This window comes from Atheta coriaria, unplaced genomic scaffold, assembly GCF_025399875.1.
Source record: "Atheta coriaria isolate IRGN ID8LTWV9N9 unplaced genomic scaffold, Caltech_Dcor_3.1 hic_scaffold_4_pilon, whole genome shotgun sequence".
In the NCBI taxonomy this organism is placed as follows: Eukaryota; Metazoa; Arthropoda; class Insecta; order Coleoptera; family Staphylinidae; genus Dalotia; species Dalotia coriaria.
This window is the reverse complement of record NW_027045446.1, coordinates 6902040-6925050: the sequence shown is the minus strand read 5'-3', so window position 1 is coordinate 6925050 and position 23011 is coordinate 6902040. Positions and strand designations below refer to the sequence as shown.

The following is a 23011-nucleotide window of genomic DNA, read 5'->3' as shown; positions in this document are numbered from 1 at the left end:
CCACGAATTTGGCAGTCCGACCCGGACTTTGCGTGCGGTTTTGTACGACTGTTTTTGTTCATTATGTCCAGCTGACACTCATGGACATCGACGTTTCGATTGACAGACTTCATTCACAAACTCTCGAAACTTTAAGAATTGCTTTATGTAAAACTTTTCGTAATTTTGGAAATTTCGCTTCTTATTCCCGTTTAAATTCAGTGCTGCAGTTGGTACATTATCGGCGTTGAGCTGGTGATAGTTTAAAAACTTTGCGGTCCAACTATTTCATCCTTTCATCCTCTCATAATTTAATCAGAGTAATTATAAAATTTAATTAGTTTCATAAAATTGCGTACAGCGTTCGTCGCTTGAAACACGCCTTGTAGGTCCTGCACAACTTGCAGGAGTCCGTTTATTCGGTGAGGGAATTAACAACTTGTGCCGCCGGCTTCGTGCAAGTTTTACATTTTAATAAAAACGCGCGGAGGGCTAAATGCCAAAAACTGAAAGCGAACAAAAACGCGCGAGCGCACAGAACAGGAGCAAATTCTGGCGGGTTGTCGCCGCCGGAATAGGTAAACAAAGTTTGCAAACTTGCGAAAAGAAGCAGTTTTTGTGCATTCGCGGCTCGCGACTTTGCGTTTGAGTTTTCTGCACGCGCGCATTGCACCGGAACGTACTTCTTGCAAAGTTCTACAAGAGTTGCTTTATATAGAAAAAATTGTTATACTTCTGGGTTTAACTTCGGAATTTGGAGATTACTAAAATTTAGTATTGTATACATTTTAAGTGTGTTATTTTCTGGTCATTCAATAATAATTTTGGGTCATGAATTGAAATTACTTTTTAGTGGTGGTACAATTACCGTCTGCCATATTTTGCGTAGTTTGCATTATGTCAAGATATAGCTACTGTACTGCCAGATATTTGCTGTTGCCATGACAACGGTGTGAATGAACATCATCTGTGAGCATCAAGTAATTGCAACTGCTGATTGCAATCAGCAATTTGATTGGTACACCCCAAATATGTCTGATTATAATTTAATTTTTAAAATGTCTTTAGACACGTCAAAGCTATAGTCAAGAATTTGCATTTTGTAAACACACACGGTTCTTGCCAATCAGCACCTAGAAAAAGAAGAAGAGAGAAATTGTGTCTGGATACAGTCAATTCATAAGTTTAATAAGATTATTTAGTGTTATTTTAGTTAAGGTTTATATTTCTAGATGTTTGAAATGATTTGATTATTGCTTTCGATTGAGGTACTTTATACAAGCATTAAGGTGTTTGTACGCGTGCAAGAGATTGGAGATGTTTTGTAGAAGCCTTTTCATGTTTGCCTGGATTAACTAACAGAACGAAATCAAACTCGACCAGTAAAAAAACGTTGAATTCTCTACAACTTCAAAGTGCACTTTCAATTATTTTGCTCTGTTTTTCCTGTGTTTACATTCTGGTGTATAAACTTCCTCAGCAAAAAAATGAATGAATGGTTGAGTTATAGTTTAATTAGATATAATAGGATCTATTGACTTTACAAGCGAATGAATCGAAAATGACACATCTACCCTGCAGTTTTTTACCACTCATTATTGATCCAATGAATAAACACGCTGTTATAAACATTAAATATTATGGTTCCGTGTTTTGTGTTTTGATGGCGATTATGTCGGTGCTGAATATTCAATTTAACGAATTGATATTATATTATTTGAGAATTAAGAAACTGATAAGCAACACAGCGTGTTCATTTCTCTTCCTTATATAATCATTTTCTTATCTTTGCACAGCGACAATCGACTTTGTACCTAAGCATTTATTTTCAATTTCGTTGTAGAATTATGAACCAGCATCTGTAAGATAAAATCATTGGCTTCCAAAATAAAACTTACAAATACACTTCTAAAATCTTTAATGGTTGTCTAATTTGTCGGAGATAACAACAAGTAAATATAACAAACACAAACACAAGGTTTATATCGTTTTATGTACAATACAAAAAATCAAATATTCCTTACGTTTCACACATGATTTTCATACTCAATAGAACAATGAATAATCCAAACGCTCTGTGATTTTCGCTGGTTGTCGTTTACATTACACACGCGAGCCTAAAATCACGCCCGATGGATATCGTGTAATTATAATTGCGTAACGACATAGCACGATTTTGCGACGCCGCGTACATTCAACCACCAACTTTTAATTAGCTTTACATACTAGATGTCATTAATAAATTTAATCACCGATAATTGCCGTGCGCGATAATTCTCGCTAACGTTAAACAATCGATGACCTCATACTCGAATTTTAACACTGCGTATGTTTATTACATTTGTTTAATATGTATTCGGCGAAATCATGTAATCAAACGTTGGAAAGAAAAATTGTGATTGTGACGCCGCGGCATTGACGAATCAATGCGAATTGTTTGAAATTTATGCGAGTTTCTAATGTAAACAACGCACATTTGATAATAAAGGCTACCAGGTAACGGTTTCGAACACGAATTAATTATGTATTATGTTGATTTGTAGATTCTATGTATTTTTGGTGAGATTGGTTGATCCCGTGTCGGGTCCCATCTTGCGATACGAGATTATCCGGCGTACTGATTAATCACTTTGTTCCATTCCTTGGGGAAGTTGCGCTGAACGTGGGCGAGCACCTTTTGAATCTGTCGCATTTCTTGTGGTGAACATTGAGGACACGAACCTCGCAATACTAACGGTGCCAAACCTGTAAATAATAAAAAAATTAGTTATAATTGGCAAATTTAATCTTTATTTGATTTAACCGTGAAACATGAAAACATTTCATTGTGATTAAATGTAATGTAATTGCTCAAAGCAAGGTGAGTACAAATATAATTAAAGTCGTATTAACTCGTATAAAACTGTTAAAACAATTTTTGTAACTCGTATTAATCATACCGCACGTAACAACTTTCTACGGGTTTTTTTTGTACAAGAGAAATACCGGTCAGTCGAAAGTGAAATTAAAACATTTAAAATATCGAAGCACGAACGTAAAATCACGATTGTCTTCCGGCGTTCGAATTGAATTTACGGTTTAAAATAAATATCGAGAGACTTACTCTTGAGGCGCCTACCGACAGGGTCGCAGGCCGCTTCCCCGAGGGCACATTTCAATTGTCGCATCAGGTAGCGCCGATCGCTGAGTGCCTTGTTGAGCGCATCCTCGGTCACTTCCGGTCGCTGTGTACTTCCCTGTGGCCTTCCGGTCGTCTCCCATGCACATAGCATCACCCCCACACTCACCACCAGGCAAATCTACAAAAACAGATGAGTTATTGCCGTATCAAACCACGCAATTTAATTGCATTCCGAGACAGAGTTAAATGTAAACCGCAAATGTCAAGAATGTCCAAGTGGATCTTTCAGTACGTTACGGAATGTCCTAAAATATTCCAGCGTACTTCAGAAGTACATTCCAGAGCAGCAAACAAAATTTACCATAAAGTTATGTTATAATATATTATCTCATGAGTGGTTTTCAAATTTCTTACCTGAAGAATTGAATTCATTATTTGAGTTTTTAGTTCGGTTATCTTTTTGCACTTTGAGTCTTGATCTGTAGTTCTCGATGGTCGTGTACGGACTGATTTCTGAGCGAAAGTACGCCGCTGCTGCCACTTCGACCGCCTAGGACTTCGACGAAGAGAAGGAGCGCACACCTAGCAGCGCAATGCAAGAACAAGTGAAAGTAAACGCCGCTCCGCTTCTAGAAGGCTTTTATACTCAGGTAATCGCCGTGGCCATGATTGCGCAGCACCCAGCGTGCGAAAGAGCGTCAATCAGAACCGCACTTGCACTCTTGCGATTCCTACCTGTGCGCAGGTAATCTCTACATTAATGGATGTTGACGTAGCCCACTCCTGTCATACCGATAAAAGTACATACTCGGAATTTTCGTTGTTATACAAACAAAAGCCACTAGCTAAGAAGTTTCCGAGAACTACTATGTACCTGGCAAAGTTTTTGGTTCAGTTTATCACGTTTAGTGTTGAGTCAACTATGAATGCAGGTAAAACTAACGCAAAATATAACATTTGTCCTGCATTCTTGTTTTGAAGCAAAGTTTTGTTGTGATTTTGTATATTACGTGAGACGACTATAAATGTATTCATTTATTGTTGCAGCATAGCAACATGAAAACAATTTTGGGCGCTGTAACGCCGTTTATTCCGTTTATCCATCAATCAATAACTGCATTTTGCAGTTCATTCACTTTGTATTATTCACAATAATTTCGTGTTGTGCATACAAAATTTGAAATACTTGCGTTTATTTAAATTTTAAGAATGAAGGTATGCAACCATGATAGCTACAATTAACTCTGCGACTAATACGTCCTCTAGTGGACGTGAGAGTAAAAATTTGAGAAATCAAGGTACAAGCGTGTAAGTTAAAAATACGCAACAAACATAAAGAACAAAAAGAACGCAGATTCGCACGATGACAACGAAATTTTCGTAGTAAAACATAATTATGTGAGCAATACAACAAGAGTCAACAGAAAAGCAGCTAACACTGTAAGGTAACCAAGAATTCAGCATAAACCCAACAAATTCACTTCGCCCCAAAATTGCACTTGGATCTTTTGTTTATTTACGTTATATTCGACGGAAAATTTCACGTTCCAGCATCGAAAAAACATTGGCAACCTATTAAAATGCAGCGCGATGATTTATCCAGCCTCTACGAAGTGTTGAAGAACGATAGTGCCCCAATTCTATGCTCCAGGAGTAAGTTATCACTCTCTACCAATTTACTGCAGAAGGTCAATGCAAAATTGGTGGCACTAATGCCATATGGCCTTAACTGCTCATATGAGCACATGGAGGACAACATCTCAGATGCTGTGGATCTACAAATGCTTTACAATGCTGTGGAACAAACATTAGCTTTAAAAATTTTCAATGACTGCAATCAAATGACAATGGTAACTGAACATGACCCAATTGATCTGCATTTCTTCAGGAATCTCAAACTGTTGGAAGTACAGAGATTCAGCATGTGTTTAGTGAAAGGTCTAAAAGCATTGAGATCACAACTCAGGTTTGTAACATGCATGAGGAGTATGGATTCTTTAAAAGATGTTCTTGAGCTGTGTGGTGCAGACAAAACTCAAGGATATGTCTGGAGTGAACTCAAGGAGGCTATCTTCTCTCATAATTATTTGCATTCAATGGATGCAAGCCTGGAGTTTGTTCCAGTTCTAGAGAATCTAGATTTGAGCTACAATTCAATAAAATACATAGAAAATGTGAACTACTTAATGAATCTGAAACATCTCAACCTTGCCAATAACAAAATTGAAGTACTGCCGAAATTTTCAAATTATTTTAAATTGGAAACTCTTATTCTTAAAAACAACTACATTGAGGACCTGACAAATCTTGAAGACTTGCTAAGTTTAGAAAATTTAGACGTCAGTTGCAATTGTTTGATAAATGTTGAAACATTGTATGTTTTAAACCATTTGAAACTCTTGAAAAAGTTGCAATTGCATGGAAATCCATTGTGCTATCATAAGAATTATAGGGGCACAGTGTGTACGTTTTTATTTGCTAGTTTAAGCAAAGATTTTATGTTGGATGGGAAACTGTTAAGTGCCTCAGAATTGAAGCAGATTGATTCAATGCCTAAACTTGAAGTTGTTATGGAGAGTTCAGGTTCTTATCAGTCAATTTCTGGGGCGACGGTTATATATGCTGAAGGTGGTCGGGAAATGAATTCGCATGGATCATTCCAGTCATTTGCCACGACCAATACTGTAATTGAGGCTGTGAAAAGATATGAGCAGACATCGGATATGGAAATAAGCCAAACGAGCGTGGAAACTAGAATTGAGCCGAAAAGTCGACAGATTGATCTCGTTAGGACCTTGGAATGTGGAATGCAGGATAGCGGGATAGTTGCAGGACATCAGAGGCCTGCTTCTCCCTCTGATAGTATAGGTAAAACAATATAGCACAATCAAAACCATTATAAAGGAATACTCATTTTATGCTTTTAGGATCAGCAAATTCATTACATGAATGTTTACAAATCACGAGCCTGAAGCGTTTCAGTGAGAGCGATATTTCAATCCTAAGCAATCCGAGCCAAAGCAGCATTGAGGTGTTATCTGAGAATACGCCGAAGTATGTTAAATAAGAATTCATAGCAGATATCATACTTGATGCTTACATTCGAATTAATTTCAGATGTGTTCAATCGACAATCGTATTATCTAGCAATTTAACCGACATGTGCCCCGACGAAGAGCTCAAGAAAGTCGGCGAAGAGATGCATCGTTCTTTATGACGAGCTCTGATACACTTTTAGACAAAATGACAAAACATGTACAAGTTAGCCAGAAAAACTCAGGTATCCTACATCACTTGTTTGTGTATGGAAGTAATATATTTTTAAAGATGGAATTTATGAACAATACAAATACTTATTAAATGTTATAGATTGTTTAATTTATTTCTGTAGATTAAATAATCCTCTTATATTCTATGCGCCACTGCGAAGGATAATAAACAATTTTTGCTCACTTATTGTAGGCAACCAAAAATGCACCTCATTCCTGCTGATTCCATTTTCTATCAACTTCTCATATATCCTAACCAGTTTAACAACAAATTTGCATCAATATTAAGCAATAAAAAGTTTTAGCATGCTGTTAAGGTGTTCTGACGGTTACTATAGTTGTTTCTATTAATCTCATCTAATATATAATGGATACAAGGGATCTATCAAAGTTGGCAGATATTCTGCGAAGGAATGGAGCTGATGTGTTTAGTGGCAATAGTAAATTCATTTTATCACTGGATCTGCTTGTTGATCTGAATAATTCCTTCCGGATGTTAATGGACCAACGCGATGTCATGACATCCTCATTTCATGTAGTGAGCAGCACCAATGAGAGAGTTGAAGAATTCAGGGATATGCATTTTCTACATGACTTTATTCAAAGATCCACCAGTCTCAAAATCACGCCTCCATGCAGCACCAGTAGGTGTGGAGATGTGTCCCAGTTTAAAAACTTGAAGCTACTTGAAGTGCACAATTTAAACTTGGATAGAATTCAAGGAATTGAGACAGTTAGGAGTCAGCTCCAAAGTTTGATTTGCACAAGAAGTATAGAGGATATGAAGGCCATTTTGATCAAATGTGGTGGTGATAATTGTGAGAATGATCCACAGATTAAATGGAATGATCTAAAGGAGGCTATGTTTTCTCATAATCATTTAACTCAAATTGAAGGTCTTTCATTGATACCAAACTTGCATACTCTAGACTTGAGCCATAATGACATTGAAGATGCTGAAAAGTTGAATATGTTAGCAAATTTAAAAAATTTAAATTTAAGTTATAATAAATTGGCCAATATTCCAGAATTCACAAGTACTTCATGCAATAGAATACAGGTATGCTCAAGCATTAATTAGTTCCTCAGGAAAACTAAGTGATTTCATGATGAATTTTGTTACAGAGATTAGTACTTTGCTACAATTTTATAGAAGATTTAACACCTGTTTCTACCTTGACCAATCTTCGTGAGTTAGATCTAAGGGAAAACTGCATTGTTGAACATAAAGCCTTAGCTCCTATTGCCAACCTAGCAACTCTTCAATTACTAAACTTGGAAGGAAACCCATTAAGTTATCATCCTCAACATAGACCAAGAGCTACCAGCTATCTGCATGAGAGTACTTCGACTGTGCGCTTTCTTCTCGATGGCAAACTTCTGAGCAAGGCCGAGAAACAATTGACTGGCTCGTTACATCCGCGAGTGAGGCTCAGGACAATATCAAATACGTCGGCTTCTGCAAACGTTGCTGAGAAACCACGACGAGTACGTAACGTGACAATAACCGATAACGAGTACACTCCAATCGTGGAACACGACCGTAGTGAAGAATTTAGCTCGAGCATGATGCTTTCCGGAGAGCATTTGGATGCAAAGCGGCAAATCGAACAATTGAAAAAGGAGTACGGAGAGGATTGGTTGAAGAGTCAGGCTGGAAGCTTGGTTCAGGATGTTCTAGGTATAGAAAAGTCTCTGCTTTCGTCAACGCCTTACGATTCTCCTATAGAATATGCGGTTGCCGAAGAATTATCTTCACAAGAAGAGCCTGAACCTGCGAAGGAATTGGTCAGCGCTACATTGCCCTACACGACAGCCTCTGAAACAAGTCAGGATACATTACAACCAGATGATACAAATGGATTGTATGAAACTGCGCAAACTAACGAGGGGCGTTCTCCTACTCCAAGCGATGACGATCAAGACGATGGTGACTTGGGCGATGGCGAAGAGAATATTTTTCTTGCTACTCTTGTTAATTCGGAAGAATCTGTTTTCATAGTTATCACAGAATCACATATTATGGAGCGCGAAAGCACACGCAGCAAGGAATTGTCACGTTGGCCTATTGAAACACTGACAATCTGCGAAAGTGATGAAAATTCCATTACGATTTATTTTGACACCATGCGAAAGGACGCTAAATGTCGTAAGTACGAGTGGGATAACGAGGAGTCGCCGAAATTGTTGGTAGCTTTGCGAGCGATTATCAGTAACAAACCGGAACCGCAAACTACTTTGAATGTCTATAAATGCTTGAAATGTTCTACGCAGTTTGGCGTTGAAATGGCAAAAACACTAATGGACGATAATAAGGGGAGCGTTTGTCCAACCTGTGGGAGTGATCTAGTGTTTGAGGATGACTCTTGAAACTTATGTTAAAATTTGAGTTATATATACAAAAATAATGTTTATGAAATACAGATTATATTTTATCATCATATGCAATGCAATCTAGGGAAGGGAATGTTACCTACATGCCACCCTATCCCAATAACTCCCTAGAAAGTACCCTAAAGTCCTAAAAATGGTTTTAAAATGGATTTTTTAGATTTTGATTCTTATGAACTGTTTAATTCTATATCGATTAATTAGGTACCAATTTAATTGAAAAATGTTGTATTTTGCACCATAATACAGTTAGGTTCTGACAAAATACATTTTTTTTTATTAAAATAGCAAATAGGGCCTCAACGGTTAATGTTAGACAAAAAAGCTACTTAAATTTTTAAAGCAAAATTTAAAAATATATCTGAATCCGAAAACTGAATTTAAAAATTCTAATTTTTAATTTCGAATATAAAAAATAAATAAAGGCAAAAGATTTCTCTTATTTTGTTAAAAATTAAAAGTTAGAAAATTTAAATGCTGATTTCAGATTTAGGTAACATTTCTCTTAACACTGACCGTTTAGGCCTTATTTGCAATTTTAATTTAAAAAATGGCTTTTCTATGCCAATAAAGTCTTAACATAAAATTGTATTACTCGTTTCCGATCTAAAAATAAATTTACTTTCAGAATGCGAAATCTGAATTTAAAAATTCCAATCATAACAAAACAAAAATTGTTGCAAAATTGCAACTGGGGCCTATACTGTCAATTTTAGATAAAAATAATGTTACTTAAGCCTATCATATCAATGATAATGAAAGATTTTAAATTGTTTTATTGGTGTAGGAAATTCAGGTTGGGTACATGGAATAATAATAAAATCAAACAAGATATAGATATGCATTATATTTAACTTTATTAATTATAATTCTTTTTATAAAGTTTTTCATATGAACTGGATAGCGTCCTCGAAATAAATCCCAAAACCCAAGTAATCATAGTATCTTCATCATCAATTATTTTATATATGTCACAATATGTCAATAAGTATCATTTATCATCATCGTTTTGTTGTTCGGTTTAAATTCATAATTCGCATGATCGATTACAACTCATGTCGTTTCTTTCTCAGTACCTCTTCACGATTCTCACTGTTTTGCACTGTAAATTTGCGATATTTTCTTTATCGCTCGTCGCAGAATGTCCGTTCGAGATCAAGTAAATTAGTAAATATGTCATTAATTGGTATAGGTACATGTAAAACCGTAATAAATATATTCTCATCAATATTTTAAATGTAATTCTTTATGGTATGTACTCGTAATTATACGTTAGTTTAATGCATGTATAAATCGAACTTTGAATTTACAATGTTATTTCTTGGTTTGCTTTTAGGTGAAAGATGCGCAGATTTCCGATCGAGAAATCGACAGAAGCCAGCGAAATCTACAAGTAATAACAAGAGCAAAAAATTGAACAAAGGTGAGTTTCATTGGCACCTCAGAAATTTCAAACAATTCAAAACTGACAATAAGTTCATGATGACATTTTCTGAGTTTTACAAAGTTTCACAAGTGTTACAGAGTTGTATGCGGTATTGTTACATTTTAGTATACAATCAGTAATTGGCTTGTTGTCACTGCTTCAGCTAAACATAATTATTACTCGTATATTTCATGCTGTAGTTTCAGAAGTTGAGGAGTTGTATCTCCGATGATTACAGTTTTGTTTTGGGTCAGCTCGCATCTTCCTGCGTTTATTTGCGCGTTTTTTGAGTGTTTGTCGATATAAATTGATAACGATTTCCGGAATAACTCTCTGAATAATTTTAAACCATGCCATTCTCCACATTTCCGGCCGAAACACGCTTGCGGCTCGATCGATTCATTAATTTAATTTATTTCTCTACTATCTATTTAATATATAATAATAATATATTATATCGTAATAATAATTCATTTGTTTATTTGTTTTATTTTTTAGGTATTTTAAATTTATTTTTGTAATATAATATTTTTGTTTTTTTTTTTTAATATATATATCAGTATAATATAATTATATATAATAATTTTTGTGTAAAATGTAATAAAACCGACACATGCAACAGAGTATGGCTTGGATTATCCTTAAAATGTAATTGATGAATGTGTGTCTCTTGTTTTAGTTTTATTACCTCCGATATTGATAACCACGATTCGCGCACTGTGTCGTCCATCCTACGGCGCAGGACCTCAGTTAATACTGTATACAAGCGTAGCGAATATCCCGTCTTTGTTCCTTTCGGATTTCCTCCAAAATGTTTATCAACGCCTCGATCTTTCTCATTGGTTTAGCGGAAATGCAAGCAACGCGCGACGGAATATCATAGAAAGCTCTAATTACCTTTTTCTACTACGTTATCTTCACTTTTAAATAATTTCATTAAATGCTTCCGTAATTTATCGTTTAAATATATTTAAATACTTGTAATATATGTATAATTTATATTAGTAAGTAATTAGCTTAAATCGACGCAATAAATATAGAAAATCATGAAAACAAACGCATTCGATAAAAACTCGAAATCAACTTTAAAATCAACGAATGTTCTTGTCGTCTTTTGTGTCTTGTGTGTTTAGCACGTTTTTTGATATTTATTTATCTAAATCACATGAACTTGAGGACTTCCTGACTAGATGCACCTCTTACTTCGACATCGTCCACGTTTCACTCGATATCATATTAAACGTTATAATTTTATGTTCAAACTCCCGCTTACTTTTTGTTGTACGAAAAAGACCATTAAAATGTATTTACAAATATCCTCGAGTAATAAAGCATAAACCAACGCAAGACAAGAAAGTAAACAAAATAGCTTGGTCCCAGCATCAAAAATGTTGGGTGAAATCTCTTTTATTCCTCACTCTCACCTCATACGTGTTGATGTGAAGATCAAACATCAAAAGAATTGGCAAGATATCTTTAGTTCATCGTCTCTGCGTCCTAACAGCACGCATTTGCAACTTTATATGTATCAGACTAGATTTATGTATTTTATGCATTAAGTAATATGTATGTAAGATTAAACTTTGTCTCGTCAAATAGTAAATATATAATAATGTTCTATCAAAATTTAGTCAAGCGATCGTCGAAGCTCTCCGGCCCCGATCGAGATCGAATCGGGATCGTCGTCTCAACGCTGTTGATTTCCTCGAAAATGTTTTATTCTTAATGTTTGGTTTCTCTTGCTTTTCTCCATGCACACACCGCCATCGGTTATTCAAATTGTAATAATAGTTAGTTAAATTTGCTCATTAAATTTGTGTTTAACCCTCTCATAATAATAGTATATACGTATAATAGAAATTATAGATTTTTTATATATATTTATATATTTTCATTATGATTACTTTTGTTTATCTTTCACTACCCTATGTCTAAGTCGTAGCTAAAATATATGTCGATGAAATCTTTATTTGCTAAATTTTCCCACTTTTTTTGTTTGCATTTTTCATTATTTATTGTGTAAATTGTAGTTTATGTGATTAATCTGTTTCATCAACTAGAAAATGATATCGTGAAGCGCCACTTAGCAAAACAGCGTCGCTCTTCATCTGTATATACTTGTTGGTTTAAGTTTTACGTGTTTCATTAGATTTAATTTCATTAGTACTTAAATGTATCGACTTATAAGTACGTTATATGAGAGAAATAAATGCGAATAAACGAATGGATGAACGATGACTCTGATTTCGGAGTGATTCGAGGAGAGCTTGCGATGCAAATGAAAATCGTCGCGACTGATCCACACCCATCCCATTTTATTAATCGTTCCCCACAACTTCTAGTATGTATCTCGTTATGTTACAAGTTGTTCTGTTTTTCTTGATAGCCTGTTATGTTGATATCAATTCCTAGAAATTCCAATGTTTCACTAAGTCTAAGACACTTTTGCAGCGTGTCGTTTTGTTCATTTCGCGTGCGACCGCTGCGAGCGATCGTTTATTGTCAAATATTGGAATCCAAGACTTTCGGTTCGGAGAGAGTGTGACGAGCAGCTAGCGGGGGTGGCAAAGCTTACATGTGATGCAATGGGCGGGTGGATGCGATAAGGGTAACGCGAGCGCTCCGAATTTATTTTAATTTTTTCAACTCGTTTTTGCGTTTGTATAAATCTCATTACGAATTTAAGAAATTTTCGAATTTGGATCAATGCGCACACGAAAAGAGCTCAGCAATTCTGGTGGCTCAATTCGTTGGTTTCAAGTCCAAGAATTTCTTACAAATGTTTGCAAATCTACCTCAAATGTCCTACAAAATTGATATTGTTGCTGTCATCATTTCGTCATAGAAAATGGCGCATCGACTCGCACATACGTCCCCATCCGTCTCCATCCAGTTCAGTTTGCAAATATTTGTATAAAACGGTGCGATCAAAATGGACCCCGATATATGTACAGTGTGTTCCGTCAACGGAGCGACATTTGCAATGAGAGGGCTTACGTGAGAATCCTACAAAGATTACAACGACGCGTCGATGTCGCTCGTATGCCGAGACGGTGAGTGTGAAAAGGTGACGTGATCGTGAGAGAGTTTTGTGTGTCGATCGTCGCTTTGTTTAAGTTTAATTTAATTTAATTGCAAAAAACATACCCTGTATCCTAGATCACTTCGCTGCGTTGATTATTATCCGCTCGTGTGTGTCTGATTGGGGAGACCGTTAGTTTTCATCATTTTTGTTTGTTTGTTTGGTTTTACAACTAGTTTTTGTAATGCTAAGCTTAGCCTTAGATTCCTTAGTACGCTATCAGCTATGTAAGTAGTTTACGTGCTACGAGTGTGTTTAGTTTATGCCTTATTGACTAAAAATGTTTATCAATCATTGAAAACGCTTAGATAGAAATGTGCATAGCAAATGTTGCAATACTTGCAAAGTCGAAAACCTCTGCGGAACCGAAATACGCTCGACTAGACGCCTATGCTACGCATAATTATTTAAGTAGAATTGAAACTTGATTTATAATCTTCTATTTTCTGGCCGGTTAGCGAACTTGAAGCGTTTTATTTTTAATCTTTCAGTGTTTTCACTTGACTTTTCCATCAGTTCCACATTTGTTGCACTCGTAACTAATTGAATATTGCACGAAATCATTGCACGAAAACAAAAATAAATAAGTTTCGAACCGAAGAACATCAAAACTCTTGTTCAGACGCATTTTGCAAATGCATTTATAGTCTGTAATGGATAGCGTTATAATAATACAATATGTGCTGCTACATTTAAACAGGCTCTCCCTTCGAACGATTCATCCGTTCCTTTTTGCAATCAAACGTGTTTGTTTAGAATTTTGCACTCGAAAAACAAAGTCCGACCGCGCCCAACCTACTTCGTCGCCGTCGTCATCGATATAAAAAACTCCCGCACCAATAATTATCGATTTTTGTTAATTTTGTTCATATTTTTCGCTTGAAATACAAAAATACTCATCGACGTTTGTTTCCTTTTTGTGTGTGTATGTGATTAGTTTGTCTCTGAATGAACGCCGATTAAATATGCATATCGTTTTTTTACATTTTACATTTACTCGACGCCCCCACGGGGCGGGTCTAAGTGTCTCTAAATGTAAAGTTGGAAAAATATCGCGTCACTTTGTAAACGTTTAGGTTTTCTCTTAAGTCTGCTTAAGTGTGTTTCATCCACGATGCGATCGAACGCAAACAACTAGATTTCAGATGGCACGCCATTGATGTACTTTTTTAATTTACAGCTTTTACAACATCAACAGCGCCTCGATATTTGAACTCTGTATAAATGTGATGAGCACGCATTCTGTACAATGTACAATTTGTGATCGTTTAGACTCTTTAGCGTAATTCTTTAGTAAAAAGGCGCGTTTGAAAAGTTGGAACGAAGATCCCGACTAAATTCATGGTTTTGTTGTCGATCAACTCTAACTTAATCTTGCGTCAGCAATATTCATAGGTTGTGTGTATTTCATATACCGCTTGTTTGGTTTTGTCTTTCTTGCACTATTAGTTAGAAATATATGTTCAGCTTATTAAGTACAATCGTAAAGTGTATAATACTATGTTTTCTTACTTTTTTGGTTTGTTTAAATATGATTAAGTATGTAAATTAGCGCTAATTTCAATAATTCAATTACTTATAGTTTTTGTGTCAATAATTTATTTCTTACGCAGGTAGAGTTATTAACTAAGCGCAGCCGTTTTCTTTAAGTAAACGCAGCCGCATTTTAATAATTTGACTAGTGTGGCCCAGCCGAGTGTACAAGTATCAGTTTTCCATCTTGAATTTCTACCAGTCAAAACTAAATCCTGTCTTGTTGGCATTCCGCCTTAAATTTTGAGATAATTGTTGCACTTTGTAACATCTTCTGCCGGCGTGGTAAACCTCCAAAAACAAAATTAACTTCTAATCGTACAGGGCGTCAAGCTACCCGCAACCCGCGCGCAAAGCTACTAATTTCTGTTCATCAACAACCTACGTTATTTTTTTTGGCGATTTACTTCAACGTTAACAATCTGCGCGTTCTTTTGATATCCTCCTTGTAAAACTCGCTACTATCAGCTGCGATAAATAACCAAGAAGTATAATGCAGCGCTCCTTCTCGCAATGTTTCAATAAGTCATATCGTAAATTTAAAATGTACAATTCTTCATTAAGATTAAGATAATATGTTGGTACTTTGTAAGATACGAGATAAGTCATTACGTGTATGCATCCCTAGTAATCTTAATAAATGTTTATCTTACAAGATCTTCTGCGCGTCTGGAAAGCGACTTTCAAAGGAGGTCTCCAAAAGCCTGTGAATACTCGGTTTAGCGCTTAATACCCTATCTAAATATTTTTAATATGCGTGTAACTCGTGTAACTCTTACATCCGTCCGCACTCGTCGTCCTTAAACCGTAATCGTAATAATTAGTAATAATATAATTTATATAATTCATATAATTCAATATGTGTGTATACCTAGTAATAAATAAATATGTGACTAGCATCACAAATTGGACCATGCCCAGACTATATAATTTTTTGGCAACTACTCTTTTGTTTTTGTGTTTATCTCATTTTTTTTCATCTCCAAATCGCAATGTTCAATACAAATTGTAATTGTGTGTTATATGAATTTCATTTTGACCTGTGTTTTTTTTTCCATCGCCTTTTTCGTCGCTACTGCAACGTTTGCATTTGATTCTGTACACGGTGCGCCGGCATCGTTCGCAATAATTCTGATTTACAGATTAACACACAATTACTTACAACGTATATACTTTAATATAGAGTTTACGACGACGCTCTGAAAAATAGTTAATACATTTCACAAACGAGAAGACAAAACGGCCTGTACAATCAAACACTGATTTGTTATTTAATCACAGCCCATTTGGAATTTCTCGAATACAATTGCGAACGATGCGCGTCGCCGACCGCTTTGATCGGTGTGATCGTGAATCGTTAATTCTGTGTGTTGCAAACGCCCCGAAAACGTCTTACCCTTACGTGTCTAAGCCCTTAGTCGCTAGTTTAGTCATAGTATATATATATAATATATAATAATATAAATTCTTTTAATATAGTTTTGTTAGTAATTCAAATATTTTTGTATGTGCTGCGTCTTTTCCTGCGTGTTGATGCGCATCCGTTCAAATTCCTTAAGTTGCTTAATATATGTATTGTTCTAGTGTAGTTTTCCGGCTCGCTTTGCTACCGGCTATATTTGGTTTTTATTTTAAGTGTTTTCTTTATGTAATTTATACTGGGCCGCGTGCATGGCACAATTGTCCCTGTTTGTTTGTTTTTACTTTAGCGGTATGTCATGCGATTCGGTTTCAATGCGCGATCAGTAGTATACGATTGGCGTGTATGCCATCCGGCTGATTGTGGGCAATCAGCCAGGGTTAGTACGGCCGGTTCGCGTCCTTTGGCCTCTTCAGCTGCACCTTCAATCGCTTCATGCCGATCTGGAAGCCGTTCATCGCTTGGATCGCCGCCTGCGCACTCGTTGGATTATCAAATGACACGAAACCTAAAACAAAAAACAGCACAAACACCATTACAACTCGTCCTTTACAAAAAGAAGCAAACTGTATAACTTACCAAAACATTTGCTTTGATTTGTAGCGCGATCAATAAACACCTTCGAACTGATCACGTTCCCAAAGGGCAAAAACATCTGCATCAGTTCGGCATCACCAAACTCCTGCGGCAGGTGATAGATGAAAAGATTGCATCCTTCCGGGCCAGATATGGAACATCCTACATGGAAAAATCAACTATGAGTTTTGAAACGATCTCTACTACCTGTAGTACTATATTTAGAATGGAAAGCTTGACTAAACACGACATATATCATATTCATTATATGGACTAACATGGGTCATGGAGAAATGTTAAAAGTTCATTCGTATTGGATTCAAATATTGGCTTGTGTTCGAACATTTAACATGACTTTAAGTTCATCTGGCTTATATGGATTGATTGTTTCACAAAACACGCAACACCAATCGACATCGATAAACAGTGACAGATTCGGTAATATTTATAGCCAATGCCCAAAGATAAAAAGATTTGTAAACACAACCAGTGCACCAGAACACCTACACATCGATTAACAAGTAGAGAGAGATAGAGTAACGATTAACGTAATTGCATAATGTTCAATTGCAAATATCCGCACTCACAAATAAATCACACACAGCTTCACTTTTTAAAGCATTTAATATGAATATTTTTGACTGAGTGGAACATTTACGAATTTCGAAATTTAAATTTTGTTTTGAAGTGAATATTAGGGTGTTTTAACTTATCTCACGTTTTGGGGGAGGGTTGCTGGCATGTTTATGCAATTGCCTTACCTTCCCGTTGAGCGGGCGCGACTGCCGACATGGGTTGGGGTATTGCCTGTGGGAACTGTCCGTATACCGCGGGGTAAGCTGCTGACAAATATAAACAAATCACACCCATACCTTTCCATGAATGCAATTCTCAGTCATGCACAAGAATTCATTTAAGCTTATAAATAACCACACAATAATCAGATAAGAAAGCAAGAAATAAATAAACAAGTTAAACCATCAACACAAAGGACAACACAGCCATATATTAACAAAATAAATGAGTATTATACGAATATATTATGTATACATAAGTGTCATTATTTTAATTCCGTTTTAGTAAAATTTCGAGTGCTGAAATGGCCAAAATCAGAGATTTTTGAATAAATTTAATAAATGTTAAGTTTTTTGTAGTCATTTGTACAATTACGTTTTCATGCCACACTTGATGTTATTATTATTTTTTGGGTACTAGAGTAAGACTTGCCGTGGGGTTTCGGGTTTGTGCGCATGTATTATTCATGGCGAATAATTTCATGCACTTTTTAGCCGTGCGCGGACAGCGCCGAAAGAAATTACACGGATGAATGCGAAATAAAATGGGGAATAATAAAGTCTGCTAAATATTCACAAAGCCCCACCCGCCGTTCGCTGACACGAAAAAATAGCGCGTCGAATAATTTCCATGCCATGAATCTTTTTTAGCTTGCTATATAATATAAAGTGCACATTTTGCGAATATAATATAGCGCCCGCGGCACACGCGTGTAGTTGTAAATTGTGTAGCTCAACGCAGCCGTATAAAAGGCATTCGGTGATATGTTCATTTTTTTGTTTCGGTATTTTCATGTCGTTCGCGAGTGGCAATTTGTTGCATATTTTATGCGCTGGCATAGAAATACGACAATTATTTCTACTTTGTATTGTTGTCGCGTGACTTATAGTGCAGGATGCAACGCATGATGAGAATTTACTGCGGCGTGCAGTAGATTTTTTTTCAATTTTATTAACGAAAAACATTTTTTTAATACAATGAAGTCTTTCACTTGCGAGACCGTTACGTAGTTCAATTTTTAAAGCGGCTATCTTTCAAAGCAGGTAAAAATTTTTAACGAAGCCGAAAAATAATTGGCAATTATTCCTAAATTGCAATTAGCAATTCGTTTCGGCTATAATGAATAATACTTGAATTCACAATCTATATTTTTGTTCCTGCCGCCAATCAGTACGATTCAATTTTTAAAATATATTTGAAAGGAAATAATTTTGTTTGTATATTTTATAAAAAAGTATTAAAAAAGAGTGTAATGCATAAGAATGATTACGTTTTGCTTTGGCACATTTTAAAGACTCATATCAGCAAAACATTGCAACACTGAACACGAACACAAAAGCAAGCTAATATCAAAACAGCACATCGCACTTTTGTGTTAAACAAGAGCAACAATAAACTAAACAAAAATAACAACAACGAATAAAATGATTAGTTTGAAATTTAAACCAAAAAAACATAAGTTTATTGTGATTAATTTTAGGTATGAAAAAGAAAATTGAATTTTGTTAAGATCTACTTACCAACTCCTGGATATGGCTGCATACCAGGATATGCCGCGTGCTGAAGAGCCGCCTCGCCGTTGGGCAAGCCTTGCGCTGGAATGGACAGATGAAGGGCATCTATATTTCAGTGAGGTCGATTCTTTTTACACCCAAGAACAACTACAGACGCGTGGCAGGTTGATTTTCACATGATATTCAGTGTTAACCACAATGTAATAACAATATCATGAATATCAACCTGCCTGTCGCACTGGTACAAGATACTCACGAGCTGGGTATGTTTGGGGAATACCGTTGGTATAAACAGCCTCCGTACCACCGGGCTGACCGTTGGGGGTCTGCGCGGCCATGTTGAACGTCGGCATCGTCGGCGACGGCAGGCTGGGAATTGCACCGTTCACCGGTTGACCCGTTCCTGCGCCTAAAATTTCAACAAATGCAAAATTTTTAATTCGCATTCAAACTACAATAAATAAAAAATAATGTTCATGCAATTGCAATCAAAATGAAACAAAAATACGACAATGTCGTTTGATGAATTCAAACAATGTTTTAAAATTCGTTTTAATTACAAATGTTGTGACATAAAACTTGTAATTTAACGCAATATATCGGATTATATTGAATTCGGGGTAGTATGTTTGCGCGGTGGTAATTTAAAATGAATTTTGTTATCTAATGGTTGTTGTTTTTTCAGCGCGACAAAACCGTGTCATTTGTCGGAGTCCAATTTAATTTAATGACACAAACACAGGCTGGTAATCGGAACCGCGTCGACTAATTAATATGACGAATATGGCGCGGCAGTAGAGCACATTTAATTAATTAGAATTAGAATTACCTGAAGTCGGCGGCACCACTGAGTTTGCCATGCCGTTGAGCGTGGCGTGGGGTATTTGCGTGGCCAGCGCCGCCATCGGATTAATGTACGTGCCCTGGGCAGTTGCCGCCGCCATTATGGCTGCCTGTTGCTGTAAAACAAAAAAAATGTTTAGAATTTTTTACGTTTGTTTTTTTATTTAAAGCAAACATTTTGTTCTACCTGTGCGTAAGCCCCGTAAGCTCCAAACTGGTTGAACACGAAAGGGTTGAGAAGACTCATGTTTCCGGCCATCTGCTGCATGCGTCTCAGTTGGCGTTCCTTTTCGGTATCTGCAAACTTTACTACTAGACTGGAAGAGGCTCCCTGGAACACACAGAGAAGAGACGATATTGAAGCATATTATTCTCTCACACCCTTTAAACCCGCTTCAAAACCCCCAAAACCGAACCCACACAACCCCTCTTCAGCTCAGCATTGTCTTCATTTGTCGGTTGCGAATGTTCCAAACGTTTCCCTCGCCCGAAAACTCGAAAGCGCAACGTTCGGCGATCGATAAAGATAACTAATTGTAGAGATTATAATGTTGTCTAATTTATGGCCGGGCAAAGTTCTCCGTCTTGCGCATAACTTCGGCTTGATTTACTCGCGGATTAACTCATAACAAAGCAACGCGGCGGCACCGCAGCAGGTACAGAAAGTTCAACGTTATCAAGATCAATAGCTTCCGCCTCCTTCCCGGTGACATATTCAGGCAAGTAGCAATCGCCAAACATTCGGATTCAAACAAAGTGTGTCCCAACTTGACGGGCATTGCTAGGGAGGAGTAAAGCGGAATGATATGAAGTGGCTATCACTTCGTAGTAATTGCCAATTATAGAGCGCTGAATTTCAGAACACATTGTATCAAAACCGCCTTGATGCTCGGTGGGGCCCGGGATCAAAGGATGTACAACAAGGGGTATCGCCTGGTAATCAATATAATTGCGTTTGTGCGCTCTGCCCGGCATTGAATAACGAGCGCGCATAAATGAGATGTTAATGTCTAATCGCATTGTTCAATTTACTTTATGGTCTTAGTAGAAGTGGAATCCGCGTTAATCGTATTCCACATTATGTGCCCCGGTGGTTGAAGCTAGACCAAAAATAGCAACAAGTATTAATCCGAAAGCGTAGAGATTACAATCGCAGGATTCCGACTTCCGGCTGATTGATTATCATTGCGAGCCGCAAACACGAGCGCACACACCACGTCGAATGTCAGCTGTAACAATCTCATCTGTTGCATCGAATAAAAATGATTTATTTCCTTCCCGATCCAACGACCCGAGGCGAATAGTAAGTAAAGTGTGTCTCATATTCTCGGTGGGTTCATTCGACAAATCGATTTCGTAACTCGAACATTCTATTCGTGTTGTTATTTTAATAAAATAAAATTTGCCGACAACATTTTATTTTCATTTTAGTGCAACGAAAATACCTACACGTATTTTGATGTTTGTCTACACGGTGAAAATGTTGATATTGCGCGGTATGAGTTTGGCGGTAAAGTGGCGCCGAGAGAGTTTGCACGAAGGACTCATGCATGTTTAATATTTTACCCACAGGGTCACTTCATTTCCAAGCAACCCCCTTAATAGGACGCCTTATTCAATTTGCGACGGAATTAAGTTACGCGCGTCTGCAAAACACTCGCGTTTTCCTGTTTTCCTTCATCTCGATGGCTCAAAACTTGAGTTAGGAATGGAGGGTTTTCGGATGAGTCGAATGTCGATTACAGACTTTCTAGTTGTAAGCTTAAAAGGATGCCGCGCCGATTTTAATTATTGACATCAAAAACTTTACCCACGCGAGGCGGCAAAATTTTCGGTAAAGTGAAGGCGCAGCGAAGGAATTCCATGCCGAAGGGTCGGACATCCTGTGACCCCGTGTTAGCCGTGTTACGCGCCGTGGAGCATTCCGACCGGAGTGTGAGATTTCGATGTCGATGCCACTCGGGCGACACCAACCGAAATTGGATGGCGGATGGATACGAAGGAAGCGAGTGGGATTTAACGATTTCTAATAGATTTCCCATCTGAGGAGAGTCGCCGCAACTGGGGCGAAACGGCGGCGGCGGTGGCGGCGATTGCGTCGAGGCCCTGCGTCGCCGATTGATTTTCTCCGAACGGATGAACAATGGGCTTTGCGCTAAAACGCCACTTCACTTTCGAGAGGCTTATTTTTCTCCCCTCGGGCGCAAGCTACATCAAGCATGACCACGGATAGATACGAAATGAAACAGTTTAGAGACCAATTTGACCAATTTAATATCGATACGGACAATATCCTCAAAATTGGAGACACATGTTTCAAACCGATGCAATTCCTACGTAACATTATTAGATTTTTTTCCGGAGTTTCATTGAACTTTATGTAGGTGAATTTGAAATTCACAACACGGACTATAATCACCGGGAAATGGGTTGCGCACCGGTTGCGCTGCCGGTTTCAAGAGCGAGAAAGCGTGGAGGCGCCGGTCTTTGAAAAAAACGTTTTGTGTCTCAACAGGTGGTCAGTTATACCCTGTAAATGCATGTCTGGCTTTAACTCATACAAATTCTAAGCAATTTTCTATACTTTTAACTTTAAAGTAAAAAATACATAAAATATTACAATTGTCTGATTTAATAATTTAAGAACACTTTTATAGTTGAAATATCGGTTTTAAAACCACCCGAGGTAATATCTTATTATGTTATTTTTGTTAAACATTTAGTAAAATTTTGTATTTATTTAAAGTTTAGATTCTAAACTATATGTTGACTGTAGTGCGCCAAATTTTCCTCATGCCCTAGTAGCGTTTTAATTGGATGCACTCCGACAATGCTGTCCGTTCGGTGCGCTCAGAGGCTCGCAATAATTGTTACACGTATGAATAATATCAAAACGCAGCGCACTTTCGTTCGGCCGGTGGACGTGAGCACGCGTACCGTGAAATCGCTTTCATGTAAATGTAATAAACAAGTACACGGCTCGGTGAGCAGTAGTCATCAATTCTCTACTCGGCGCGCTTCTCCCGCGTTGACTATGGCAACGTGCGTCTGCGATTTAGGAA

The 23011-nt window shown here is 37.0% G+C and overlaps 4 protein-coding genes across 18 annotated transcripts in view; 2 read left to right on the top strand and 2 right to left on the bottom strand.

The window, feature by feature from the left end:
• Window positions 1–1880: 1880 nt before the first annotated feature.
• LOC135790294 (ejaculatory bulb-specific protein 3-like) lies at window positions 1881–3762 on the bottom strand. Its single transcript, XM_065300484.1, has 3 exons — window positions 3515–3762; window positions 3083–3278; window positions 1881–2724 (listed from the first exon to the last, which is right to left on the bottom strand). The coding sequence occupies exons 1-3, from the start codon at window positions 3530–3532 to the stop codon at window positions 2585–2587; spliced, it is 354 nt and encodes a 117-aa protein (XP_065156556.1). The 5' UTR covers window positions 3533–3762; the 3' UTR covers window positions 1881–2584.
• Window positions 3763–4253: 491 nt separating this feature from the next.
• On the top strand, window positions 4254–6466 carry LOC135790293 (serine/threonine-protein kinase 11-interacting protein-like). Of its 3 annotated transcripts, none has more exons than XM_065300483.1 (4): window positions 4254–4540; window positions 4652–5968; window positions 6028–6154; window positions 6218–6466. In XM_065300483.1, the coding sequence occupies exons 2-4, from the start codon at window positions 4681–4683 to the stop codon at window positions 6315–6317; spliced, it is 1515 nt and encodes a 504-aa protein (XP_065156555.1). In that variant the 5' UTR covers window positions 4254–4540; window positions 4652–4680; the 3' UTR covers window positions 6318–6466. The 3 variants fall into 3 exon arrangements, with proteins under 3 accessions (XP_065156555.1, XP_065156552.1, XP_065156554.1); XM_065300482.1 differs by having other exon boundaries at window positions 4256–4545; XM_065300480.1 differs by having other exon boundaries at window positions 4255–5968.
• Window positions 6467–6586: 120 nt separating this feature from the next.
• Window positions 6587–8810, top strand: LOC135790292 (serine/threonine-protein kinase 11-interacting protein-like). The gene is made up of 2 exons (XM_065300479.1): window positions 6587–7429; window positions 7495–8810. Exons 1-2 carry the CDS (start codon window positions 6737–6739, stop codon window positions 8737–8739), a joined length of 1938 nt encoding a protein of 645 aa, XP_065156551.1. The 5' UTR covers window positions 6587–6736; the 3' UTR covers window positions 8740–8810.
• A 788-nt stretch (window positions 8811–9598) lies between these two features.
• bru3 (bruno 3) overlaps window positions 9599–23011 on the bottom strand; it is a 179208-nt gene continuing 165795 nt past the window's right edge. For 8 of the 13 annotated variants that reach the window (XM_065300330.1, XM_065300339.1, XM_065300340.1 and 5 more), the window contains 7 exons: window positions 20137–20280; window positions 19936–20065; window positions 19363–19515; window positions 19113–19211; window positions 17559–17639; window positions 16801–16959; window positions 9599–16729 (listed from right to left, as the gene is read on the bottom strand). In XM_065300330.1, the coding sequence (XP_065156402.1) occupies window positions 16602–16729; window positions 16801–16959; window positions 17559–17639; window positions 19113–19211; window positions 19363–19515; window positions 19936–20065; window positions 20137–20280 (894 nt within the window). In that variant the 3' untranslated portion in view covers window positions 9599–16601. The remainder of the gene's footprint in view (window positions 16730–16800; window positions 16960–17558; window positions 17640–19112; window positions 19212–19362; window positions 19516–19935; window positions 20066–20136; window positions 20281–23011) is intronic. The other 5 variants (XM_065300331.1, XM_065300332.1, XM_065300333.1 and 2 more) reach the window with 5 other exon arrangements.

What these genes read in the sequence shown, in the direction of transcription:
- LOC135790293 (XM_065300483.1), top strand. Translation starts at nt 4,681, where the DNA reads ATGCAGCGCGATGATTTATCCAGCCTCTACGAAGTGTTGAAGAACGAT. An exon ending in TTCTCCCTCTGATAGTATAG is followed by an intron (nt 5,969 to 6,027) that starts GTAAAACAATAT and finishes TTATGCTTTTAG; the next exon opens with GATCAGCAAATTCATTACAT. An exon ending in TTATCTGAGAATACGCCGAA is followed by an intron (nt 6,155 to 6,217) that starts GTATGTTAAATA and finishes AATTAATTTCAG; the next exon opens with ATGTGTTCAATCGACAATCG.
- LOC135790292 (XM_065300479.1), top strand. Translation starts at nt 6,737, where the DNA reads ATGGATACAAGGGATCTATCAAAGTTGGCAGATATTCTGCGAAGGAAT. An exon ending in CTTCATGCAATAGAATACAG is followed by an intron (nt 7,430 to 7,494) that starts GTATGCTCAAGC and finishes ATTTTGTTACAG; the next exon opens with AGATTAGTACTTTGCTACAA.
- LOC135790294 (XM_065300484.1), bottom strand. An exon ending in TGTCGGTAGGCGCCTCAAGA is followed by an intron (nt 2,725 to 3,082) that starts GTAAGTCTCTCG and finishes TATTATTTACAG; the next exon opens with GTTTGGCACCGTTAGTATTG.